The sequence below is a fragment of the Mustelus asterias genome, chromosome 7 (assembly GCF_964213995.1).
Source record: "Mustelus asterias chromosome 7, sMusAst1.hap1.1, whole genome shotgun sequence".
NCBI classification, from domain to species: Eukaryota; Metazoa; Chordata; class Chondrichthyes; order Carcharhiniformes; family Triakidae; genus Mustelus; species Mustelus asterias.
The window spans coordinates 33242306-33257091 of record NC_135807.1 but is presented as its reverse complement, the minus strand read 5'-3'; the positions used below and the strand labels follow the sequence as shown (position 1 = coordinate 33257091).

At 43.8% G+C, this 14786-nt stretch overlaps 1 protein-coding gene across 1 annotated transcript in view; it reads left to right on the top strand.

Annotated features, from left to right (window-relative positions):
* zc3h3 (zinc finger CCCH-type containing 3) overlaps positions 1-14786 on the top strand; it is a 248604-nt gene that overhangs the window by 129487 nt on the left and 104331 nt on the right. The window contains exon 6 of the mRNA XM_078215840.1: positions 14368-14452. Within this exon, the coding sequence (XP_078071966.1) occupies positions 14368-14452 (85 nt within the window). The remainder of the gene's footprint in view (positions 1-14367; positions 14453-14786) is intronic.

Sequence of the window (14786 nt, the reverse complement as noted above, 5' to 3'; positions counted from 1 at the left end):
AGAACAGTCTTGCCGAGTGATTGTCGAGCGGTGTTCATTCATCCGTTGTCGTAGCGTCTGCATGGTTTCCCCAATGTACCATGCCTCGGGACATCCTTTCCTGCAGCGAATCAGGTAGACAATGTTGGCCGAGTTGCAACCACAACACCACACAACCCTGCCATAGCAACCTCTGCAAGACGTGCCGGATGATCGACACGGATGCCATCATCTCACGCGAGAACACCATCCACCAGGTACATGGTACATACTCTTGCAACGTTGTCGGCCAACGTTGTCTACCTGTTATGCTGCAGGAAAGGATGTCCCGAGGCATGGTACATTGGGGAAACCATGCAGACGCTACGACAACGGATGAATGAACACTGCTCGACAATCACCAGGCAAGACTGTTCTTTTCCTGTTGGGGAGCACTTCAGCGGTCACGGGCATTCAGCCTCTGATCTCCGGGTAAGCGTTCTCCAAGGCGGCCTTCACGACACACGACAGCGCAGAGTCGCTGAGCAGAGACTGATAGCCAGGTTCTGCACACATGAGGACGGCCTCAACCGGGATATTGGGTTCATGTCACACTATCTGTAACCCCCACAACTTGCCTGGATGTGCAAAATCTTACTAGCTGTCCTGTCTGGAGACAATACACATCTCTTTAACCTGTGCTTAATGCTCCCTCCACTCACATTGTCTGCACCTTTAAGACTTGATTAGCTGTAAAGACTCACATTCCAATCATTATTCATGTAAATTGAGTTTGTGTCTTTGTGCCCTGTTTGTGATCAGAACTCCCACCCACCTGATGAAGGAACAGCCTGTTCCGAAAGCTAGTGGCTTTTGCCCCCAAATAAACCTGTTGGACTTTAACCTGGTGTTGTTAGACTTCTTACTCATGAGAATAATCCCAGCATCGCATATCAGGCCACACAATTGGCAGGTGTTTCCAGAGGTGGAATTGGTCCTTGGACACAAGATCTCTGGCATTCCTTTCTCAGGCTTATTTTCCAGACCTCCTCTTGCCTTTGGGTGTCCTCGAAGAATTGTGTCCCTTCAAACAGAAGGTTTCTTCTGAACAAGGGTCCCCCAGGCGTTGATGTCTGTGTGGTATGTCTTGAGCCTACAGGGTGTCTTTGAAGCCCTTCTCTTCTCCTCTAGTTTAGGAGCCTTCCTTGAGCTGGGAGAAGAAGATTTGCTTTGACAGTGTGGACTCTGGTATCCTAAACATGTGGCTAGCCCAGCAGAGTAGGTTTCAGATGATCATGGCCTCTATGCTGGTGCTTTTGGCTCTTTCAAGGACGCTGATGTTAGTACACCTGTCCTTCCAGCTGATGCGGACAATCCATCTCGGGCAGTGTTGAAGTTACCTCTACAGGGCCTTGAGGTGGCATCTGTACGTAGTTCAAGAGTATAGTCAGTGGGAATAACTTCTTAAAATGAAATTTGATGTGGAAAGGAATTGGTTGAGGATATAAAGTGTCATCTTCCTATTTGAATGTATATACTGATGTCATTAGCGGGTATGAACATACATGAGTGACGTCATCGGGAGCACGGACTATTGTAGGTTTAGTCTTAGCACGAGGGATCTGTAACTAGCTACCTCCAGTTCTGAGTCCATGGTGTACTGTATTTTGATATTTTTATAAGAAGATTGAGCATTTGACTATCTTTTAGTGGTCTAGTTACCACATCTTTTTGGCAACAAGGAGAAAAAGGCAAAATGAAAAGAAAATTCAAGATTCAGCAGAGCACTATGAAGAGTTGCACTGAGTATCCCATTTGCAATGTGAATGGTGGTCAAGGGCTCTGACAGGCTTTTGAGTTTACTGATGAAAAAACAGGTAAGCAACACCATGACTATGTTCAGGACTGTCAGTGAATTTGTGGAAGAGAACGGGGACTGGACTGAATGTGTTGAAAGGTTGGAACACTTGTTCTTGACAAATGGAATTACAGTTGAGGCTAAAAAGCACTCAATTCTCCTGGGTGTGTGCACAGGATGAAGACTTGCAAGCTAGTGAGGAATTTAGCAACGTCACAGAAACCAGGAGACATTTCATTGGTCGATTTAATTGCACTCATTCATAATCACCACGATTCTAAGCCCTGAGTGATTGTCCAGCGTTTCAAGTTCCATAGTCATTTTCATAAGGCAGGAGAGTGTATAGATTTCCTACAGTTCAGAAGAGGCCATTTGGCCCATTGAGTCTACACTGATTCTCTGAAAGAGCATTTTACCCATGCCCAACCCCTACCCCACCCTTGTAACCCCACACATTTACCTTGGCTAATCCACCTAATCAACACATTTTTGGATTCAAATTCGAAAAAGCTTTGGTCAGCTGTGCATCACCCAGAAAGCTCAGAGTAAGCAGAGGAGTACTCGTTACGATATGTTTAATGTGATTGAGGCACGCACAGATCCTATCTATGTTACAGTGGAGGTCAGTGGGAAGGAAATCAAGATAGAGGTGGACATGGGATGCTCTGCATCTGTAATTAGTGAGATGACTTATCAGAAGACTTGGGGCTCTAAACAGGCGCCAGCCCTTACTCAAGTAGAGATCAAATCGAGAATGATCTAGCTCAGGTGAAGTAGATGGAGAAATTGGTAAACAGCACTAGAGCAACAGTGGAATTTTTAAAAAATAGTTTGTATAAGTGCAGAATAATAGTATAATATTTGACCACTAGGTGTGCTTGTACTCCAAAAACCTTATCACAAAGATTCCTACTTGGATCTGTATAATATCACCTGCCTCTACTGTTGCCATAACCCATCTGTGGGCAAACCTCTGATCCATGCTTTTGACCCCTTCAGGCTTGACTATTGTACACTGCAAATTGGCTTCCTATTCTCCATGCTCTGTATAGTGCAGCTGATGCAAACTCTGCTGCTCTATCCTACCCTATATGTCCATCGTACTACATTGCATCTCGATCACCCAGCACCTCCCAATTTATAATTCTCACACTCATGTTTAAATCCCTTCACGGTTTTGTTCTTCAACTCTGTAACCCTCTCTAGCCTTACACTCCCATTGGGATGTGCAAGGTATAAATAAATACGTTTTCATTCTTCTTTCTTTATGCCTCTGTGAAGTGCCTCAGAATGATTTTCTATGTTAAGGACTCTATATAAATTCAACTTGTTACTTTAGGATGTTATGGATAAATAAGCTAAGAAGCAAATTAACTTTGAAGAAAAGAGCTTGTGAGGACTAGTAATTATAATAATGGTGAAAAATGAAGTTATGAAGAAATAAGGAAAGCCAAGAGAGAAAGAAATTCAAAAGCCATCAAAATAATATTTTGTTATTCAGCAGATAATTGTTAAATGTGAATTGGTAATTAAGAGGAGAGAGTTGTCAATTTGTAGATGAATTTCATAAATAGATTTTTAGTAAAGACTGATTAAAAGTAGTAATAAAGAAAAAGATAACAGAACAGGTGATGGTTAAAATGGTTCAGAGCAAAAGGAAAGTTTTAGTGAGGCCTCATGGAGACAAACTGCCTGGAGCCCTGCAGGCTTTTAGGATCAAGAGGGAAGAAATCTATTTTAGCACTCTTGAGCGTGGACTTCTGATGGGGGAATTGGAAACTGGTAAACGTAGTACCCATTTTAAACAAGGAAGAGAGTCCTAGGCCCAGATTTTCACACCTGGGCCTTGAGAAATCCTGGCTGTACAAATCTGACCTCATTTTCTTTAATGTTGTGGGCTGGATTATAAATCAGGTCTGCCGTACCTGCAACGAGTGTGGAGGCTGCCAAGTGCGGACATGGGCTGAGTGGATGGGCTGCCCCCGTGCTCGTACAGTTTGTTGGATTCAGTTTTTAAAAAAAACAAGAAATAACTCTATAGTCATCATTCCCTCAAACCGCCCCCCCCCCCCACTCTCCATATCTTATCCATGCCAGACTATATATCTTATGTTGCCCACCAAATCCACATGGCAGTCCATACTGCCATGCCAATCCATTCCCCTCTACCCAATCTAATTGCCCCCACAATACATGCACTTCTACCCATCCCCAGTTCTCCCCATACCCTTTGTATCTCCTGTGATAACTCATGCCCTCACCCAGCACTCTGTGTCTTTACCCCTCCGTGCTAATCCACCATGGGCAAGCCTCAGGAGCAGTGTTGGCATAAAATGTGTAAATTGATGACATCACTATTTTAAACAAAAAACACACTCGGTTTAAAAAATATTCAATATTTAGAAATTCCTTCAACTAATCTGTGATCTAACTAAACATTTCTATTTGATAACTATTTGGAGCTGTCAATCAAACTTCTCACTTAACTGGCACCCACTATAATAATGGTAGTTTGTAAAATCATTCATTGCAGCACAAATTCTATAATGATGACCTTCTGACTTGTCAACAGACAGAATGAAACAATAAAATCCCTACAGTGCAGAAGGAGGCCATCCAGCCCATCGGTTCAGCACCGACTCCAAACGAATGTCCCACCCAGGCCTTCCCCTCCACTCTATCCCTGTAACCCTGGAATTTATCATGGTTAATCCACCTAACCTGCACGTTTTTAGGCTGTGAGAAGAAACTGGAGCATCCAGAGGAAACCGACACACAGAGAACATGCAAACTCCACACAGTCACCCAAGCCCAGAATTGAACCCAGCTCCCTGGCGCTATGAGGCAGCAGTGCTAATCATTGTGCCACTGTGCTGATTTTTTAAAAACTCTAAAGTCTGATTTTTAAATTTAAAGCCCAACAGAGTTAAATTTGATGGCAGTTTTGACAGTTCCAATGAGCTTTGACAGTTCCAATGAATTCATGTACTCTTTACACACAATTATGTTTATTTTTAACAATCCCAAAGGGTGCCTTGCATTTCCCAAATATGTCCCTGGATCACACCCAAAGGCTATTCAAATGAATCCACCCAGTTCAAATCAGCTCTTAAACCTGCAGGGCCTAATCTGCACATTCTGGGTTTCACATTATTGGGCTCCAAAATCCCACTTCAGTGGAGGCAGCTGATGATTTAAATGGCCAGCTGCCTCTGTAAAATGTGCATGAGTGAATCCTGGCCTGACTCAAGCCCTCAATCAGGGCAAATATCTGGGCCCTAGTCTGGCTAATTACAGGTAGTTAACCTAACATTTTTTTGTCGGGAAAACTTCTTGAGTTTTTAATAGAAGATTAAATTACCGCATATCTAGATAGGTGAAAATAGTTCGAAGTGGCTGGAAAGAATTTCAAAAGGGACAACCGTGTTTGACGAACCTCAGAATTCCCTGAGAGGGTCATGGAGGTTAGATGGGGGAAATGTAGAGTGCATGCTCTTTACATTGCTGCAGATGTATATGAAATTAGCAGGAGGATTGCGCTGGATTAAACATTGCATCTGGAGAAAAAACAGAAAAGGAATAAGGCGTTTTCTCATTGATTGGAAGTGGGTAGTGGGTTCAGTTCTTGGGCTACTTCTGTTCATTATACATATTAACAGTTTGGATATAGACCCAGAGGGAGTAAAGTACAAATTTGTCAATGGTATGAAAATAGGATATGTCACTTATTTGAGAAGATAAAGGGGTTGGAGGGAGCTTTGGTTCAGTGCTATAGAAGTGCAGAATGATTTGGGGACAATGCTTCACAGGACATTAGGTGCATCCACTCCAGTTGATAGGGCAGTAAAAAAATCCTAATTGAATTTCAGGTTTTATCTCAAGGTATACAATAAAATGTCAAGGGGTAATGATCCTATTTAAGACCTTTAGACCTCTCCTACTTCTACAGTACTAGGCTGCATATTAAAGAAGGGATATTAAGACTTTAGAAAAAGTACAATGCAGATTCACTAGGATTCTTAATATAAAGAAATAAAAAATGCATTGGGACCTTTTTTGTTGGAACAATATAGATTAGGACATGAAATGTTGGCAGTGTTTAAAATAATGACAGTGTGGGACAGGTTAGATAGAAAGAGATTTCGAGGGTAGGAGAAATCATTTACACAGAGTTGTGAAGCTGTGGTATGCACTTCCAGAGTTAGTTGAGGCAGATTCAAGAGTAGATTGGGATGATTGATAAAAGATTGAATGCTCCTAATTGTGACTGCTTGTATGGAGGGTAACCATTGACACATTTTGATTAGGTTGAATGGCATGTTGTTCAGTTTGCTAATTGTATAGTTTGTGGTGTAGCTCAGTAAGTTATCTATCAGTGATTTTATCAAAATTAATTTTAGATTGTGTGTTTAAAGATGACAGTTTGTTTTCATGGTCATTTAATCTGACTGAGATGTTCAGGTACTGTGGATGTGGAGAGAAAGGAGGATCCCTGTCAATTAATTTAAGATGTTTGCATATGATTCAGGTACTCTGGTCAGGTTCCCCATGTTGACCCCATCTCCATATATTTCATTTAATTTCCTGATCTTGTGTATTGTGCCTTCATTGTCTTTTGTGGCAGTTTCTTTCTGCCTGAATATGTAAAACATGCCCAGATTAGTTGACATAAGCACTTACTCAAAATCGAACAGATGGGGAACCAGGCTGACAACACCTATGTCATTGATAATTCCAGTCAACCAAGCTGGTCTTCTGCTATTAAATTGTACTCAGTTTGAATATGGACAGGTTGTCATGTAACTAAAGTCATTTTCTGTTGCTTGCAGAGTCTTGCTTCTACCCTGTGATTTGTTTAAAATACAAGTTGTTGGCAGTCCGTTTAGGATGAATGCTATTAGAGAGGGAAAAGTACGTGCGCACACGAGAAATAATCATGGGACATGGGCTCGTTTGTTCCCAATCATTGACCATTCACCCAAGTTGACTTTAATTTTAGATTCTGTTTATTTATCACCAAAAATTAGAATCAAGGGCAGTGTTGGAACAGATTCATACTCTATCGGTCCTTCAGTCCACCAGTTAAAAAATTGTGGTTGGAATCCCATCATCATCCTGTGCGATGTCGTTAGAGCTGTATAATTGTGACACCTCATTTTCATTCACAACGAAAAATAAATCTGGAATTTTTTCTCTTCCTATAATATCAATCCGCTTCACTAAGCTTGGAATAGAATCATAGAATCCTACAGTGCAGAAGGAAGCCATTCGGCCCATCCTGTCTGCATCAACCACAATCCCACCTGGGACCTATCCCTATAACCCTATGCATTTACCCTAGCTAGTCCCACTGACACTGAGGCAATTTAGCATGGCCAATCCACCTAACCACATCTTTAGACTGTGGGAGGAAACCGGAGCACCCGGAGGAAACCCACGCAAACACGGGGAGAATGTGCAAACTCCACACAGACAGTGACTCAAACCGGGAATCGGACCTGGGTCCCTGGGGCTGTGAGGCAGCAGTGCTAACCACTGTGCCACCAATACTTAACAAAACATTGGTAAGAAATATCTCATTAGCCAGTCACCTATAGAACATAGAACATAGAACAGTACAGCACAGAACAGGCCCTTCGGCCCACGATGTTGTGCCGAGCTTTATCTGAAACCAAGATCAAGCTATCCCACTCCCTATCATCCTGGTGTGCTCCATGTGCCTATCCAATAACCGCTTAAATGTTTCTAAAGTGTCTGACTCCACTATCACTGCAGGCAGTCCATTCCACACCCCAACCACTCTCTGCGTAAAGAACCTACCTCTGATATCCGTCCTGTATCTCCCACCACGAACCCTATAGTTATGCCCCCTTGTAATAGCTCCATCCACCCGAGGAAATAGTCTTTGAACGTTCACTCTATCTATCCCCTTCATCATTTTATACACCTCTATTAAGTCTCCCCTCAGCCTCCTCCGCTCCAGAGAGAACAGCCCTAGCTCCCTCAACCTTTCCTCATATGACCTACCCTCCAAACCAGGCAGCATCCTGGTAAATGTCCTCTGCACTCTTTCCAGCGCTTCCACATCCTTCTTATAGTGAGGTGACCAGAACTGCACACAATATTCCAAATGTGGTCTCACCAAGGTCCTGTACAGTTGCAGCATAACCCCACGGCTCTTAAACTCCAACCCCCTGTTAATAAAAGCTAACACACTATAGGCCTTCTTCACAGCTCTATCCACTTGACTGGCAATCTTTAGAGATCTGTGGATATGGACCCCAAGATCTCTCTGTTCCTCCACAGTCTTCAGAACCCTACCTTTGACCCTGTAATCCACATTTAAATTTGTCCTACCAAAATGAATCACCTCACATTTATCAGGGTTAAACTCCATTTGCCATTTTTCAGCCCAGCTTTGCATCCTATCTATGTCTCTTTGCAGCCTACAACAGCCCTCCACCTCATCCACTACTCCACCAATCTTGGTGTCATCAGCAAATTTACTGATCCACCCTTCAGCCCCCTCCTCTAAGTCATTAATAAAAATCACAAAGAGCAGAGGACCAAGCACTGATCCCTGTGGCACTCCGCTAGCAACCTGCCTCCAGTCCGAAAATTTTCCATCCACCACCACCCTCTGTCTTCGGTCAGACAGCCAGTTACCTATCCAATCGGCCAACTTTCCCTCTATCCCACACCTCCTCACTTTCATCATAAGCCGACCATGGGGGACCTTATCAAACGCCTTACTAAAATCCATGTATATGACATCAACTGCCCTACCTTCATCAACACACTTAGTTACCTCCTCAAAAAATTCTATCAAATTTGTGAGGCACGACTTGCCCTTCACGAATCCGTGCTGACTATCTCGGATTAATCCGCATCTTTCTAAATGGTCATAAATCCCATCCCTAAGGACCCTTTCCATCAATTTACCAACCACCGAAGTAAGACTAACCGGTCTATAATTACCAGGGTCATTTCTATTCCCTTTCTTAAACAGAGGAACAACATTCGCCATTCTCCAGTCCTCTGGCACCATCCCCGTGGACAGCGAGGACCCAAAGATCAACGCCAAAGGCTCTGCAATCTCATCCCTTGCCTCCCACAGAATCCTAGGATACACTTCATCAGGCCCAGGGGACTTATCGACCTTCAGTTTATTCAAAACTGCCAAGACATCCTCCCTCCGAACATCTATTTCCTCCAGCCTATTAGCCTGTAACACCTTCTCTTCCTCAAAAACATGGCCCCTCTCCTTGGTGAACACTGAAGAAAAGTATTCATTCATCACCTCGCCTATCTCTACTGACTCCATACACAAGTTCCCACTACTGTCCTTGACCGGCCCTAACCTCACCCTGGTCATTCTTTTATTCCTCACATAAGAGTAAAAAGCCTTGGGGTTTTCCTTGATCCGACCCGCCAAGGACTTCTCATGTCCCCTCCTAGCTCTCCTAAGCCCCTTTTTCAGCTCATTCCTTGCTAACTTGTAACCCTCAATCGAGCCATCTGAACCTTGTTTCCTCATCCCTACATAAGCTTCCCTCTTCCTTTTCACAAGACATTCCACCTCTTTTGTGAACCATGGTTCCCTCACTCGGCTATTTCCTCCCTGCCTGACAGGAACATACCTATCAAGGACATCCAGTATTTGTTCCTTGAAAAAGTTCCACTTTTCATTAGTTCCTTTCCCTGACAGTTTCTGTTCCCAACTTATGCCCCCTAATTCTTGCCTAATCGCATCATAATTACCCCTCCCCCAATTGTAAACCTTGCCCTGCCGTACGGCCCTATCCCTCTCCATTGCAATAACAAAAGACACCGAATTGTGGTCACTATCTCCAAATTGCTCTCCCACAACCAAATCTAACACTTGGCCCGGTTCATTTCCCAGTACCAAATCCAATGTGGCCTCACCTCTAGTCGGCCCATCCACATATTGTGTCAGGAAACCCTCCCGCACACACTGCACAAAAACTGCCCCATCCAAACTATTTGACCTACAAAGGTTCCAATCAATATTTGGAAAGTTAAAGTCCCCCATGACAACTACCCTTTGACCCCCACACATATCCATAATCTGCTTAGCAATTTCTTCCTCCACATCTCTATTACTATTTGGGGGCCTATAGTAAACTCCTAGCAACGTGACCGCTCCTTTCCAATTTCTAACTTCAGCCCATATTACCTCAGTGTGCAGATCCCCCACGAAGTGCCTTTCCGCAGCCGTTAAACTATCCTTGATTAACAATGCCACTCCTCCACCTCTTTTACCAGCTTCCCTACACTTAGTGAAACATCTATACCCCGGAACGTCCAACAACCATTCCTGTCCTTGTTCTACCCACGTCTCCGTAATGGCCACAACATCGTAGTCCCAAGTACCAATCCACGCCCCAAGTTCATCTACCTTGTTCCGGATGCTCCTTGCATTGAAGTAGACACACTTCAACCCACCTTCCTGTCTACCAGTACCCACCCTTGACCCTGATACCTTCCCCAATACCTCACCACCCTCACTGACTTCTGGACTACAACTCCCTTTCCCACTCCCCTGACAAATTAGTTTAAACCCCCCTGAAGAGCCGTAACAAATTTCCCTCCGAGGATATTGGTGCCCCTCTGGTTCAGGTGCACCCCGTCCTGTTTGTACAGGTCCCACCTTCCCCAGAACGTGTTCCAATTATCCACGTATCTGAAACCCTCCCTCCTACACCATCCCTGCAACCACATATTTAACTGCACTCTCTCCCTGTTCCTCAACTCGCTATCACGTGGTACCGGCAACGTACCAGAGATGACCACATGTTTCGTCTTGGCTCTCAGCTTCCAGCCCAGCTCCAGAAATTCCTGCTTTAAATCCCCGTCCCTTCTCTTACCTATGTCATTGGTACCAATGTGCACCACGACTTGTGACTGTTTCCCCTCCCCCTTCAGAATCTGGAAAACACGGTCTGAGACATCACGGACCTTGGCATCCGGTAGGCAACATACCATCCGTGAGTCTCTTTTGCTGCCACCTCTTCATAAGAGCACAGCTGTTCCACATTGCTATGTTTTTACAAAGAGTTATGTGGAATAGCTGTACTCTCTTACACTGGCCAGGCTCTGGCTTTCCAAGATTGGGCTGTTTACTGTATTTAAAGATTCGTTTCTGTTGAAGATTCAGGTAATCAATGTAGGGGATGGAACTTTTGCCATTTTAGGGAACCATTATCAGGTCTGGTGTACCCAGGTCAGGTAGAGCGCAAACAGATAGAGAATAAAGCTTCCCCTTTACTCTGCTCAAAGAAAATGCCTCAGCACTAGTCTTAAAGAACCTGAATACCCGACTTGGATATTCAAACACATGCATTTTCCAGAAGAAGTAACTGTGATTGACTTTTCCTTTCTCCCTTTTGTTCTGTTTGACAGAGGTTGAGTATGGCTATAATTTTCTCCCTCCTGTGATCACCAATCATTGCTTCTTTACCCTTTTTAGAAGTGCAGGTCTGTGAACTCTGGGTGAACTCAAACTCAGACTTATCTATGATCATCTGCCTTGCTGAACAGTCTGCCAACAGTCACATTTGAGGTTATGAAAAATGAGCGAGATAGTGCATGGACATAGAGCTCATAAATCAGAAAAATCATGAGAGAACGGGAAATAGTGTGTTAAGAGAGTACACTCGGCTAATAGGTGTCAGCTTGGCTCAGTAGCAGGACTCTTGCTTTTTGTCAATGGGTTCAAGCTCCACTTCAGGGTCTTGACCACAAAATGTAGACTGGCACTTCAATGCAGTACTGAAGAGGAGTTGTACTGTCTGCGGTGTCGTGTTTTGGATGAACCATTAAACTGTGGCTGTCTGCTCAGCTGGATGTAAAAGATCCATGACTACTCTCGAGAAGAGTGGAGTTATCCCTGGTATCCAGGCTAACAGTTATCCCTCAGTCAACATCACGAAAATAGATTGTTTAGTCATCATCACTTTGCTGTTTGTGGACCCTTGTTTTGCACAAATTGGCTGTCACTTTTTCGACGTTACGACAGTGATTACGTATCAAAAGAATTTTATAGGTAGCAGAGTGCTTTACAATGTCCTGTGGTGGTGAAAGGAACCACACAATAGCTTTCTTTTCACAATAGCTGTGGTATAGAGGATATGCCAGAAAATAGAGTTGTAAGTGGGGAGCAGGACATTTGAAAATAGAAAGCATGTGGAAAACAGGCTACATTGCACAGGCACACAGCAAAGACAGCAACCAGCTGACTTCTGATGGTTGGTTTGCAATGATCAAAATTACCTAGTTGCTGCTATCCTATAAACCAAACAGATTCAACACAGATTATTTGGATGCCATGATTTTCACTGTCACCTTCAAACAGGAGCAGCGTGCAGATTTACATTTCTCTCCTTGATAGTTTTGGTGAATTCTTATCTCTAATCAAATAAGAAGCAGTCTAATATATAAGATGAAAGAAGAAAGACCATTAGTGCTACATTCATAGAGAAAATGCTGGCAATGCTAAAACAATGCACAACCTCAAACAGACCATTGTCCGCAGCAAACTACCCAGCCTTCAGGAGAACAGTGACCATGACACCACACAACCCTGCCACAGCAACCTCTGCAAGACGTGCCGGATCATCGACACAAATGCCATCATCTCACATGAGAACACCATCCACCAGGTACACGGTACATACTCTTGCAATTCGGCCAACGTTGTCTACCTGATACGCTGCAAGAAAGGATGTCCCGAGGCATGGTACATTGGGGAAACTATGCAGACGCTGCGACAACGGATGAATGAACACCGCTCGACAATCACCAGGCAAGACTGTTCTCTTCCTGTTGGGGAGCACTTCAGCGGTCACGGGCATTCGGCCTCTGATCTCTGGGTAAGCGTTCTCCAAGGCGGCCTTCGCGACACACGACAGCGCAGAGTCGCTGAGCAGAAACTGATAGCCAAGTTCCGCACACACGAGGACGGCCTCAACCGGGATATTGGGTTCATGTCACACTATTTGTAACTCCCACAGTTGCGTGGACCTGCAGAGTTTCACTGGCTGTCTTGTCTGGAGACAATACACATCTTTTTAGCCTGTCTTGATGCTCTCTCCACTCACATTGTTTCGTTTCTTAAAGACTTGATTAGTTGTAAGTATTTGCATTCCAACCATTATTCATGTAAATTGAGTCTGTGTCTTTATAAGCTCTGTTTGTGAACAGAATTCCCACTCACCTGAAGAAGGGGCTAAGAGCTCCAAAAGCTTGTGTGGCTTTTGCTACCAAATAAACCTGTTGGACTTTAACCTGGTGTTGTTAAACTTCTTACAATGCTAAAACATTAGCAGGAGGGAGTAGCGAAGTGATTGGGCAATATCAAAATACATATGGAAGCTACACTTGTGGAAGTTATCCCTAAGTCGCATGAAGCTGAAAAACAGAAGCCTCCGGGTACTCTGGTTTCCTCCCACAGTCCGAAAGGCGTGCTGGTCAAGTGCATGCTAAATTCTCCCTCAATGTATCCCAACAGGCGTCGGAGCGTGGCGACTAGAGGATTTTCACATTAACTTTGTTGCAGTGTTGATGTAAGCCTACTTGTGACACTAATAAATAAACTTTAAAGTGTTGCCCTGGGATGAACAGAAGGTGACTATGATAGCATCAGGGGAGAATCTGTGATGTTGATGATAAAGTTGCATGTTTCCAACATTTTTCTGTTCCTGCAATTCACAATCCGTTAGAAGGATTGGGATCAATGTGTCAGTTAAGTTTTTCACGTTCTATGTTTACTTTCTAATCAATTAAGTGCAATGTTTACAGTGTTGGTCTATCCCAGTCATCTTGGTCCTTATTTTAATATTCAATCAGTTAAAATATGCTCTTGCAGATGTAAGTCAGCCTTTGATCCTATAGTTTGTTAAACCCCCTCCAGAGTGTTTTGTTGAATTTTTTACGCCTATCAATTTCTCTTTATAGGGAAGGAATAGATTTGGAGAATAGAGTTTTGCACTGTCTGTACTCATACTCAAGTCTGTTGTCACCGAGACAATTTGGCCCATTGAGCCTGCACCGACAACGATCCCACCCAGGCACTATCACCGTAACCCCGCGTATTTACTCTGCTAATCCTCCCAACACTAAGGGCAATTTAACATGGTCAATCAATCTAACCCTCACATCTTTAGACTGGGAGGAAATTGGAGCACCCGAAGGAAACCCACGCAGACATGGGGAAAATGAGGGAACTCCACACACTGACCCAAGGCCAGAATTGAACCTGAGTACCTGGTGCTGTGAGGCAGCAGTGCTTGCCACCGTGCCACCCTCTGTGGAGTTCGTAATCAGCTTTATACAGCTAATTTCAGATGTACGGTATTTTTTATTTGAGGAAATTTAAGTGAACTGGGTCCACATTGCACAGCATATTGGGTAGTGGAACAGGAAAAGAGATAGGTGAAGAGCTGATGGTTCAGTTACACCAATTTAAAGCCACAAGTTGTCAGAGAATAGACTGAAACAGCCTGACTTTAGTTTTGTCTTCTTTTGAACAGTCAGGTTGGAAGCTGATTTCGATAACGGTGGTTTCCATTTGTCCAGCAACCTGACCAAAGCGGTTGCTCACCGGTACATTGCAAGGTCAGTTAATGCATTTTTTCACTGTTCTGTTTAATAACAAGTTGGCCTTTATTTTATTTTCCAGATTTTCATGACTTGGGGCTGCAGGGGGGGATGGTTATTCATTCATGGGACATGGGCGTCGCTTGCCGGCCAACATTTATTGCCCATCCCTAGTTGCCTGAGGGCAGTTGAGAGTCAACCACATTGCTGTGGCTCCAAAGTCACACGTAGGCCAGTTCGGGCAAGGACAGCAGATTTCCTTCCCTAAAGGACATTAGTGAACCAGCTTTTTTTACAACCAGGGCTTTTACAACGATCGACAATGGTTTCACGGTCATCAGTAGATTCTTAA